Source organism: Thalassophryne amazonica, chromosome 22, assembly GCF_902500255.1.
Source record: "Thalassophryne amazonica chromosome 22, fThaAma1.1, whole genome shotgun sequence".
Lineage (NCBI taxonomy): Eukaryota > Metazoa > Chordata > Actinopteri > Batrachoidiformes > Batrachoididae > Thalassophryne > Thalassophryne amazonica.
The window spans coordinates 36,492,319-36,504,900 of NC_047124.1; the positions used below are offsets into that span (position 1 = coordinate 36,492,319).

Sequence of the window (12,582 nt, forward strand, 5' to 3'; positions counted from 1 at the left end):
ATCTGACTTTGGATGAACACCTTCAACAAAATAAAAGCACCTGTTGGTTACATGTGCAGAAATGAAACATGTTGAATGTCTGATATGTACCAAACTGTTAAAAGTATTCCAATACTCAAATAAAATGTTCAGATATTTTTTGAACATTAAACAGAATACTCATTTAAAAAAATAATGTTTTAGTGTTTCTGTTTAGTGTTTGGGTGACGAACTGCTTCAGGGTTCTTAAACACACGTTTGTGGATCCTGCCAAAGTGATTTTTCTGCTTCCAGAAGTGACTCACTTGATGATTTTGCTCTCGAACTGCTTGGCGCTCCTCCACTTACGGATACACTTCAGACAGTAGCAGTGGCTGCAGTTGGACAGGATGCCAAAGCGCCGCTCGCTCGGGTTGGCCTTCTCAAACACCACCTCCATGCACACGCCGCACATCATGTCCTTGCTGCGCTGGATGGCAAATGAGATCTCCATGTCCTTCTCGTGGGCTTCGATGCATGCCTGGGACACAGTTACACATCAGGAACAGCAGGTGGCAGCAGATCACTACATGCAGAATCACACAAGCTCAGTGTCTGAATGAATCCTTAAAAAAAAACAAAAACAACAACAACAACAACAACAACACTGCACCGTTGAAAAAGGAGCAGAGAGGCTGGACCTCATATGACAAACAGCCTGATTTCAACAGGACTGAGATCGATGTCATCCTCAGATAAAGACAAACCATTTCTGATCTCTGCAGTGTGAGTGATGAATGCTGGGTAAGAGCGCCGACATGCACGGTTGGTTCTGTGTGTGAATAAAACAGGCTTGCTGTGTATTTAGTGTGAAGCAGTGTGCTGATGTTGGTGAGGTTGGACTTTACTCGTGTGAAGCACCTTGGGTCAGCGGTGCCACATAAATAAAATCAACTGAACTGAAATGAAGACATCCACTGCGCCCTCTGCTGGCAGTCCAATGACACCATGAAGTGAGACCAAAACTGCACAGGTTTACTGAGACTGGTTTCATTTATCCAAAAGACACCTCTGCAGCCCCAACAACACGGCTGAGATACGGTTACTTTTGATCTGATTTAGTTTTAAATGCGTCTGAAAATTAACTTGCTACATCGGGCAAGTTAGTGACACGGTGCACAAGACCAACAGCACCCGTTCACTCACTACTGCTGAGCGGGGGAGCCTAAGAAGAGTATATCACATGCACAATCCATCAGAAACAGCAAAATGTGTTTTAAAACCATGCACCACAGCACCATGCGCCCAGCCCCAACTGGTGGTGCAAGAGACAAATGCTGCACTAAGCACAGTTTCTCTGAATACAGCCACAAAGCCTGTAACTCCTTCAGAGTTGTACGGGTCTTGGTGGCTTCCCTCACGAATCTCTATCTTGCATATTTTTTGAGATCCGCCTCCTGCAGACAGACTGACCACACTGTTTGTATTCCCCAATAACTGATGAAAATGAAGAAACTGTTCATGTTCTTGTCTAAAAGAAAACTGGTTGTAAAAGTGATGATTTATATGAACAACAAAGCTCGTATATAGTTTGTACAATTACTGACTGGCTCTGAAAATGGAGGGACCATGTAAACAAATGGTTAATGTGATATTTTAAACCCGTGTACGGTGCATCCGGAAAGTATTCACAGCGCTGCACGCTATCCACATTTCATGTTACAGCCTTATGCCAAAATGGATGAAAACAGACATGGCGCCAAATACAAAAGTATATGTATTTGAAAATACTTAAATACATTTTTCGGAGTATTTGTATTTTCTGATTTTGAATTCTAAAGTATTTGTATTTCAAATACATCACCGATCCCAAGTATTTCCAAATACTTTTCAAACTTGGGAATCTCTGTGATACCGTGTTGAGACACACCAGAAAACTATAAGCTCCGCGTTATTGTGATTGAGATACAATAATACAATATGCTGAGACGAGAAGATATGACATTTTATTATTGTTTTGTGATATGGTGGATACAAAAGGATGCAATATTGATGGAAACAGAATATATATTGTGATAGTTTGATTATTGCCTGTGATATTATAATAGTGAATTTGTGATAAAACATTCAATCCTTTACTTATCAATGGTATTTGGTCATGCTATTTTCACAATAAATTGTCACCAGTTTATCAGTTTTTGTGTTGATTTGTTGTTTATAGTTCATAGAAAGTATTTGTATTTGAAATACTCAAAATATAAAGTATTTGTATTTGGAAAAGTACAAAGTATTTGTATTTGGAATTCAAAAATCTAAAGTATTTGTATTTAAATACAATGCAAAGTATCTGACCCCATGTCTGGATGAAATCCCCCCCCCCCAAAAAATACCCCATAATGACAATGTGAAAAAAGTGTTTTTTGTTTTTTTTTTTAGATTTTTGCAAATTTATTAAAATAATAATTAAAAAAACTAGGCTAATAAATCACATGTACATAAGTATTCAGTCTTTGCCATGAAGCACAAATTGAGTTCAGGTGTCTCCTGCTTCCACTCATCATCCTTCAAATGTTTCTACAGGTTAACTGGAGTCCACCTGGGGTCAATGCAGTTGACTGGACATGATTTGGAAAGACACACATCTGTCTACATATAAGGTCCCACAGTTGACAGTCAGAGCACAAACCAAGCATGAAGTCAAAGGAATTGTCTGTAGACCTCAGACAGGATTGTCTGGAGACACAAATCTGGGGAAGGGTACAGAAACATTTCTGCTGCTTTGAAGGTCCCAATGAGCACAGTGGCCTCCATCAACTGTAAATGGAAGAAGTTCAGATCCACCAGGACTCTTCCTAGAGCTGGATGCCCGTCTAAACTGAGCAATCGGGGGAGAAGGACCTTAGTCAGGGAGGTGACCAAGAACCCAATGGTCACTCTGTCAGATCCAGCATTCCTCTGTGGAGAGAGGAGAACCTTCCAGAAGGACGACCATCTCTGCAGCAATCCATCAATCAGGCCTGTATGGTAGAGTGTCCAGACGGAAGCCACTCCTTAGTAAAAGGCACCTGAAGGACTCTCAGACAAGGAGAAACAACATTCTCTGGTCTGATGAGACGAAGATTGAACTCTTTGGCATCATGTTTGGAGGAAACCAGGCACCATCCCTACAGTGAAGCATGGTGGTGGCAGCATCATGCTGTGGGGATGTTTTTCAGCAGCAGGAACTGGGAGACTAGTCAGGATTGAGGGAAAGATGAATGCAGCAATGTACAGAGACATCCTGGATGAAAACCTGCTCCAGAGCGCTCTTGACCTCAGACTGGGGCGGCGGTTCATCTTTCAGCAGGACAATGACCCTAAACACACAGCCAAGATATCAAAGGAGTGTCTTCAGGACAACTCTGTGAATGTCCTTGAGTGTTCCAGCCAGAGCCCAGACGTGAATCTGACTGAACATCTCTGGAGAGATCTGAACATGTCTGTGCACCGACGCTCCCCATCCAACCTGATGGCGCTTGAGAGGTGCTGCAAAGAGGAATGGACCAAACTATTCAAAGATAGGTGCACCAAGCTTGGGGCATCATATTCAAGAAGACTTGAGGCTGGAATTGCTGCCAAAGATGCATCAACAAAGTACTGAACAAAGGCTGTGAATACTTATGGACACGTGACTTCTTAGTTTTTTTTTTTTTGCAATGATTTTGCAAAAATTAAATTATTAAATATAATATTAAATTATATTTAATTAATTAAATTCATGTGGTTATTATGGGGTGTTGTGAGTAGAATTTTGGAGGGAAAAAATTTATTTCATACATTTTGGAATAAGGCTGTAACATAATAAAATGTGTAAAAAGTGAAGCGCTGTGAATACTTTCAGGATGCACAAAGTTAAAATCGACACTACAAGAACATCACCTGTTTCAATGCAACTCCTCCGCAGTGTTGTACAGAGTCAGCATAACGCACGCCCTTGCCCAAATACTTATGGACCTGAGTTATTGCTCCTGTGAAGCCTGGACTATGAAGACAGATGGAGCTACACGACTCGGTCTTACCTTTGTGTGCTCGGAGCGCTGGCTGTTGTCAGAGGGGTGGAGCACCTGCAGGCCGCACAAGTCACACACGTCGCCATGGAGATAGGCACAGTTGAGTCCGTAGCGGCACTCTCCCATGGCAGCGTATGGACAAAGCTGCTTCCTTAGGTTTTTGCTGTCCAGTGGGACATCACTGTCCAACTCCTCAATGAGTGGGCCGGTGCTGTCCACCTTCCCTGGCTCTGCGAGACAACAATTGGACAGTTAGTCCAACACATGGATTCTACTGAAACCAAATCTGTCAGAATCCTCGCTGTATGACAAAGCAACACACGTAGGTTTTTTTTTTTTTTATTGATAATATGTAGTGGTGGCAGATACAAGCGGTGGAAATGAGGCTCCTCCATCAGGTATATTCAGGGTCAGGGTGAAAAACTCCACTACCTAAGAGGGACCCTCAGTCGAGCAACCGTTTCCCCGAACTGAAAAGTAACCAGTTGAGGTGGTTCGGGCATCTGGTGAAGATGCCCTCTGGTGTCTCCCGAGGGAGGTCTTTCAAGATCTAACTGGGAGGAGGCCCCCGGGAAGACCCAGGTCGTGCTGGAGGGATAAGAATTAGATGCTGAGCGAGGATAGGGAAGTGTGAGAGGAGCTGCTTAGTCTGCTGCCACAATGACCTAGATACAGTGGCTTGCAAAAGTATTCAGCCCCTTGGTATTTCATGCATTTTAATTTGTTTATGGCATTTCAAATACATAAAGTAGATCAGGCTTCTCAATATAAAAATTTATAAAATTATCTTCCTTAGACTCAAACTGAAAGTAAACCTCCACAACGTGATAAAAATGAATTAAAAATATAAAAGCCAAGGTGATGGGTTGCATAAGTAATCAGCCCCTTTGGTATAATACCTGTAAATAATCAGTTTAATTGCCAGTTTTCTTCAGACAAGTCAGGGGATGGATACATGAACATTTCCAAGTCACTGAATAGGTCTCGAACTTTATATAAATCAGTTATGAAGAATGTGGAGTAGACATTTCTCAAAAACTGAGTGACTATGCAAGAAGGAGAAGAGTGAGGAAAGCCACCAAGACACCCAGACAACCCAGAAGAAGTTACAGGCTTCTGTGGCTGTGACTGGAGAAATTGTGCACAGTGCAGGTTTTGCATTTTGTATCAGCAGTTATACAGCTTCATGATGAAGTGTTACAGAGGAGGACTTTCTTAAAAAGAAGACTTGAAAGTTCAGCTACAATTTGCCAGAAGGTACATCTGAGACGTAAGCCTAGATTTAATGTTTTGGTGAAAGAAATCCCTCCTCTGCTCCACTTTATTGTATTGTTTTGTGTAACTGACAGTCTGGACAATCTGCACCAAGACAAATAAAAATGCTGCAAAAAACAAAGAATAAGGGGAAAATTACAAATGGACTGATACTGAGGTGCAAGATCTATACAAGTTTTTGGGGCTTTACATGTCAATGGTTCACTGCCAAGTGTCCAGAACGACTGGGGGGGAAAAAAAAAAAAAAAAAAAAAAAATCATATTTTGTCTGTGTCCCTTCCAGCTAAAATGATGACAAGAGACAGGTTTCGATCTGTATTTTGGAACATCCACCTGAGTGATCCAGATGAGGATGTAAAAACTGACTGGAAAGAGGAAACACCGGGTCACGACAAAGTGTTTGGAGTCAGGCCTCTTTATGATTACATCCTCAGTGTCTGCCAGGCTTAGTACCACCTGAGGAGGGAGAGCTGAGAGGATGGAGGCTTAAAATTTTATTACAGAGATTAGAGCATGCCATAGGTGTTAAAGGCACTGCGCTGCGGTGGTTTGAATCATATTTATCTAATAGATACACCCTCTCTACTTTTAAGATTAGGCTTAAAACTTTCCTTTTTGCTAAAGCTTATAGTTAGGGCTGGATCAGGTGACCCTGAACCATCCCTTAGTTATGCTGCTATAGACTTAGACTGCTGGGGGGTTCCCATGATGCACTGTTTCTTTCTCTTTTTGCTCTGTATGCACCACTCTGCATTTAATCATTAGTGATCGATCTCTGCTCTCTTCCACAGCATGTCTTTTTCCTGGTTCTCTCCCTCAGCCCCAACCAGCCCAGCAGAAGACTGCCCCTCCCTGAGCCTGCTTCTGCTGGAGGTTTCTTCCTGTTAAAAGGGAGTTTTTCCTTCCCACTGTTGCCAAGTGCTTGCTCACAGGGGGTCGTTTTGACCGTTGGGGTTTTTCCGTAATTATTGTATGGCTTTGCCTTACAATATAAAGCGCCTTGGGGCAACTGTTTGTTGTGATTTGGCGCTATATAAATAAAATTGATTTGCTTTGAAAGGGAAAAACTGGAACGACACAATGTATCAAACGCAAACCAACTAAATGGGGGTGAGAGTTTGTGTCGGCTGAGTCAAGCAATGGTTACACCAGTGGTGACCAAAGTATTTTCTTTGCAGCCACGGACTCCAGCAGGTGGTTTCATTGATTAATATCACTTTGAGCAGACGGGATGAGTTCATCGGTGAAATCACTGCCCCCTCTCGGCCCTTTCTGGAATAGTTTGGTCGCCACTGGGCTACACACTAATAATGGTTTACCATCTGCACCGACTGTGACCACAGGAAACCACGGGCTGTCCGATGATGTGGTCATGAATCGGATCCAGCCATCCTCTCTTGGTACTGGGTACAATATTTACATGGATACTTTTTATTCAAGTCCCAAACTGCTCATGGACGTGGCCAAGATGACATTTGGAGCATGTGGCACATACAGAGAGAACAGAAGACGATGATGCCCCAGAGGGAGGGCAAATGCTCTCAACAAATTATGGAAGAGGATCTGTGAGATGGATCAGAGAGGAGCCTCTGGTGTTTGAAAAGTGGACACACAGGAGGTGTCCGTGTGCTCCACCGTCCATCCTGTATGTTCAGGAGAGACGGTGTGGAGAAGGGTGAAGGATGGAAAGTAAGTAAGTAAATTTTATTTATATAGTACTTTTCACAGAGGAAGCCAAAAAGTGCTGCACAAAAAAGGTAGCAAAAAATACAAACACAATCAATGCAATAAAAATCAAATGTGATAGTCATCAACAGCTCCCTCCACTGCAGATTAAACCACTGGGAGAAACAAGGGCGTTTTGAGTTGACTCTTCAATGCATCAATAGCGCCTTGGGGCAACTGTTTGTTGTGATTTGGCGCTATATAAGAAAAAAGTTGATTGATTGATTGATTGATCAATAGATGGGAACAGAAAGTGGGAGATCATTCCAGAGCCTTGGCGCGATGGCCTGGAAAGAGAGAACTCCTCTGGTCTTGTAACGGGTACGTGGGACCATGAGGAGGTTCAGGTCTAAAGACCTCAGGCTCCGAGACGGAGTGTAGGGACACAACAAGTCTCTAATATAAGGGGGAGCCTGACCATGCAGAGCTCTGAAAGTCAGCACGAGGACTTTAAAGTTGAAAGGCACAGGGAGCCAGTGCAGGGCTTTTAGAAGTGGAGTAATATGGCTTCTCCTGTTAGTCCGAGTTAGCAGCCCAGCTGCAGAATTCTGGACCTGCTGCAGGCAAGAAAGCTGCTTTTGGTTTAGGCAAGAAAATAAGCGGTTACAGTAGTCTAAACGCGAAGATACAAAGGCGTGGATCATCAACTCAAGATCATCTTTTGACACAATACTTCTAAGTTTAGATATTTTTCTCAACTGACAGAAACAATTCCTTGTCAGCTGTTTTGAGTGACATTTCTTTGTCAAAGATAACACAGAGGTTTCTAAGACTCGATTGAAAGACGACTTCAAGTTCCTTAAATGCCAAGTGATCCCTGGGATCGCCTCATCGGGGCAATGACCAGCACTTCAGTTTTTGCTGAGTTTAGCTGCCAAGCCATTGTTTAATCTGCACCAGGCAATTTGTTAAAGAGGTCAGTTTGTGGATCTCAGAGACCTTTAAAGAGCAGTACAGCTGGATGTCATCAGCAATGGAAAGGATGGACGTTTGACGGTGAAAGACATTCCCTGTCCTACCCCAATGTTGGCTTATAATAAAAACACGGGTGGAGTCGAACTATCTGACCAGCTCATCCAGTACTACTCCACCCATCAGAAAAGTGCACGCTGGTACAGGACAGTGTTGCTATATTATATATATATATAGTTTTATATGATGGAATAAATGAAACAAATTTTGACAGAAATACATATACAAACGGAGGTTTTGTACCCATACATTTAAATTATGTCACTGGGTTTAATCTTGCGTGTATTTTGATCGACGAAGTTTTCATTTTTTCAAAATACTTGTTAAAAAAAAAAAATAGAACAGAAAAAGACAGCAGCCATGGCCAGTATTTACAGAGTCCAGACTTCATTCTCTAAAATATTATGCTTGATGCATTTTTTTTTTTGTTATCTTTTCCATTATGCAGAATAAACTGGTTACTGCTGCTAGTTAATATAAAGGAGTATTTCCCCCCCCCAACATCATTTCATTCCTCGTAGCATATTACATCCACGAGTAGAGTGTCTCAGCGGGAAACCCTGAGCGTGTGAAGAAGACAAGTGTGAGTTTTACCATCTGACCTGGTTTGACCCGTCCACTTGTCTAAACTAACACATTAACAAATAAAGAAAAGATTTTTTTTTTAAAATCTGTGAACAGCATCAGTGGACAGACCTGGAGCCTTACCTCGTCCACAGTAAGGCTGTCCTGGAACAAACTCGGCGGCATTGACCCAGTCCTGCACCCCAGAGCCAGATGTTGACCCACTGGGCTCTGGGTCCGATGAGCTGGCCAGCAGGATGGCGGGCAGCGGCAGCGTCGGGGGGATTGGCAGCTCCTCTTGCTTTGCAGGTTTACAGTGTTCAAACCTACAGGATGACATGAGACCAGCACGGTGAAAGACCAGCCACCTGCTACTGGAACCACACCGTCCACCTGTCCGACGCGAGGCGGAGTGGTGTTACTCTGTGAAGTGCATTTAAACTGTATAATGCACAGCTTCGAGTTGTTTAATCCACTTATACCATGGTCCCACACAGTGAGCTAACACACAAATATTTATTTAACAGAACTTGATAAAAATGCGTAAGTATTTGGGACTATTTTATGCCAGTCTCAAGACATTTCGCCTCCGATGCGCTCACCATGTCTGTGGAATCGGTAAGCGCCGCAGCGGGCCGCTCACACCGCCCCCCTCTCTGCTGTGTGGGGCCGCGGCCAACTCTGGCAACAGGTCCAGAAACTACGCTCGCTGTTTTGATGCGGAGCGCTCGGCAGCCCGTAAGAACCGTTCTCTTCTTCTTTCCCATCTTCAATCTTGTCCAGTTCGTCCAATGTTAAATCTTTACGCCGCTGCTTTTGCTGTTCTTCTCATTTGCTCTCCTCCTCTTTCCATTCCTCAGATGTTTTATTTTGGTCAAAAATATTAAAATTCACTTGAAAATCCATGTTTTATTGCATTTCTGTCATTCACCCGTCAAACAGCTGATCTGCGCCAACTTATTTGCACGTTGCTATGGTGACAACCAGAGGAGTGATTATAACAGTGACTTAACTCGCTGAACTAAGTGTGCATATACACGAAAATAATACACGCCAGTTAGACATGGAATTCTCACTGACCGTGGTATAAATATATATATATATATATATATAACATGCTGAGACACAAACTTTCCTCACTGTAATGTTGTCATTCTGTCTCACAGAACGATAAAGACGCCTTTGAGGACAACAAACCATGAAGCTTTTCAGGTGTAATTTTGACACTCACGGTGTTAAAGTTTCCGATTGTCTCTCTGAGGCTCAGATTAAAGTTACCGTGTGTCAGTTTACATTTACACTCTGCCTCATGGTGTTAAAGTTTCCAATCGGCTCTCTGAGGCTCAGATTAAAGTGACTGTATATTGGCAGTAATTTACCCAGTTGTATGCTGGTATAGCAAACACTGTACCCATCCAATAATAATGTGTTTTTAACATTTCAAATGTTACTTATGGCCAATATATAACAAATTAGATTAAATAACAAAATAAGGAAATATGAAATTTTTGTCATATTTAACTTAAATTTTTTTATGCAGAGGATACACATGCACTCAACCACCATCATAGAAAATCAATTTTTAGAATTGAATCATGAAAAACTGAAAGATTCACACCCCAATTAGGTATGTACATTCTGCAGGAGCTGCTGGTAACTCGACAGATGAACTTTACACTGTAAAATTGCCGCATAAAGTCACATGACCTAATTAAGCGGACGTAGCACACAATCCGCTCCACTCCGAGTCTCTGCTTGAATGAGTGTTGAACGAGTGGAATTCAACCTGTACACCACTTTGTAAATTTTGCTAATAGGCCAAGTATAACTTGAATTATGATTAATAATTTACACAAGTTTTTTTTTTTTGCCTGAATAATATTCTCATATTTGCTGTGCTATCCAATCAAAATCACCAACTGCACGTTGGTTTGATAACAGCCCACAGACCCCACGTGGATGTGCTATGGGTGTGCGCACGTGTGTGTGTGTCTGTGACAGCAAACAAGTAAAAAAAAAAACAAAACAAAACAAAAAAAAAACAACAATTTTTTCTTTTTATCACTGGTGTAAAATATATTACCTAATAAACAATGATGCCCAATCCACGCAATTTGGTTGCTAAGCACAGGAAGATTGTGGTTTTGTGCACAGCAAAAAGCAGACAGCCATCAATTTTGAAACTTGTGTGATATGTGCCGTGCTTGGAGTGTGTTTTAGTGTGTGTGGTGGAGTGTTGTAGCATTTGCAGTGTAGTTTATTTATTTATTTTGTGTGTCAAAATAATGCGGGATCTTGGACCAACATGTCAAGTTTTTCTCTTCTTTTTTTCTGAACTACATGATGACGATCGACACGGACAGCGCGTCATCAGAGGTTGGACCAGAGCGTGATAAGTCTGATGATGAAGTGGACTTGATTTTTCTGGTCTGGATGAACACGAGAGCAAGTGGATTCACAGATCTGTTTGCACAGATCTGTTAAGTGGATCGCGCGCTTCTCTTTCCATCTTATCCAGGACTCGGCGCTGCAGAGCTCCGCCCCAGCACCGAGTCCTGGAACACAGAGCTGGATGCAGACACACACTGCCCCGGCAGCAGAAGCAGGCTCCAAAGGTCGAGACCCCTCCCCCCAAAACACCTTTTTCTATTTTTATTACCATTTGCCACTTCTGACTGTATCCACTGTGGCGACCCCGAACAAAATGGGAGCAGCTGAAAGGACAACAACATTATTAATTCTGCCACTAACACAGTCAGGTCAGTCTGTACCAACATCATTTAAAAAAAAAAATGCTACAAAAACAAGGAATTAAGAAAAAATACACAAACTGTACAAATCTTTGGAGCTTCTGATGTGCATGAGAGAGGAATTGTTTTTCTGAGTGGCACAAATATAATTTGTGTGGCATCTGATAGCATGTAAATAGCCACAAGAAATGCCTGAAGCATCTCCTGCATTTTAATGTGAATTGTTGTATATAACTTGGTTTATGCTACATTTTTACATATATTTTTGAAAGTTAAAATTTATATTTGCATTGTAAGCAACAAAAAAATGTTTGTTAAACATACGAGGTCTGTTAGAAGAGTATCTGACCTTTTTATTTTTTGCAATAACCATATGGATTTGAATCACGTGTGATTGCGTCAGACAAGCTTGAACCTTCGTGCGCATGCGTGAGTTTTTTCACGCCTGTCGGTTGCATCATTCCCCTGTGAGCAGGCTTTGAGTGAGGTGTGGTCCACCCCTCTCGTCTATTTTTTATTGCGAATAAATGTCTGAACGATTTGGAGCTTTGCTGCATCAATTTTTTTCCAGAAACTGTGAGAGACCTCCAGGTGGACACCGTTCGAAAAATTAATAGGGCTTTCAGGGACGATTTTATGGGGATTAAACAGATTACGGGGTGTTACTGCCGCTTTAAGGACGGCCCACAACTGCTGAGAGCGCGGCGCGCTCCCAGCCCCCATCGACAGGCTGACACCCCGCTGGAACAACCAGATCATTTCCAACGTGAAAGCTTTGTTGATCCGGGACCTCGTCTGACTTTCACAAAAAGGCAGAAGGCGTGGATATCAGCACTTTTTCTGGCACATTCCACCGTTACAGGAGTTTTTGTCATGGAAAGAGAAGCTGCTCCACTGCAAAGCAACGCCGTGATGAAGTCTCACGGGACATGTTCTGGCATGTCCAGCTCATGCACAATCACATGACTGAAAAGCAACCGGAATCCATCTGAAATCCACCTTTAAGCCGTTCTGTGAGACCAACACCAAGGTGGTTTTGTCCCGCGTAATGAACAGCTCCGTGGCACGTCCCTCCGCTCCTCTTTCCATGACAAAAACTCCTGTAACAGTGAAATGTGCCGTTCATTTTTAAACTGGACGCTGTCTTGATCCGGTATGTCATCTGACTAGCACAGGAATTGTGAAAAGACGTGGACATCAGCACTTTTTCGGCACATTGAGACAGACGTGCGGAGGAATTCCGCGTGTCGCGATGGAGTTGCATGGCGCAAAGCAACGCCGTGATGAAG

General features: G+C 42.6%; 1 protein-coding gene across 2 annotated transcripts in view; it reads right to left on the reverse strand.

Moving 5' to 3' along the window:
• The window catches only part of mkrn1 (makorin, ring finger protein, 1), a 57,573-nt gene that overhangs the window by 16,723 nt on the left and 28,268 nt on the right, over window positions 1-12,582 (reverse strand). The window contains exons 3-5 of one of the 2 annotated variants that reach the window (XM_034163551.1): window positions 8,688-8,869; window positions 4,017-4,237; window positions 285-499 (exon numbers count right to left, since the gene is read on the reverse strand). In XM_034163551.1, coding sequence (XP_034019442.1) covers window positions 285-499; window positions 4,017-4,237; window positions 8,688-8,869 — 618 coding nt within the window. Of the gene's footprint in view, window positions 1-284; window positions 500-4,016; window positions 4,238-8,675; window positions 8,870-12,582 lie in introns of both variants that reach the window. The other variant, XM_034163550.1, reaches the window with a different exon arrangement.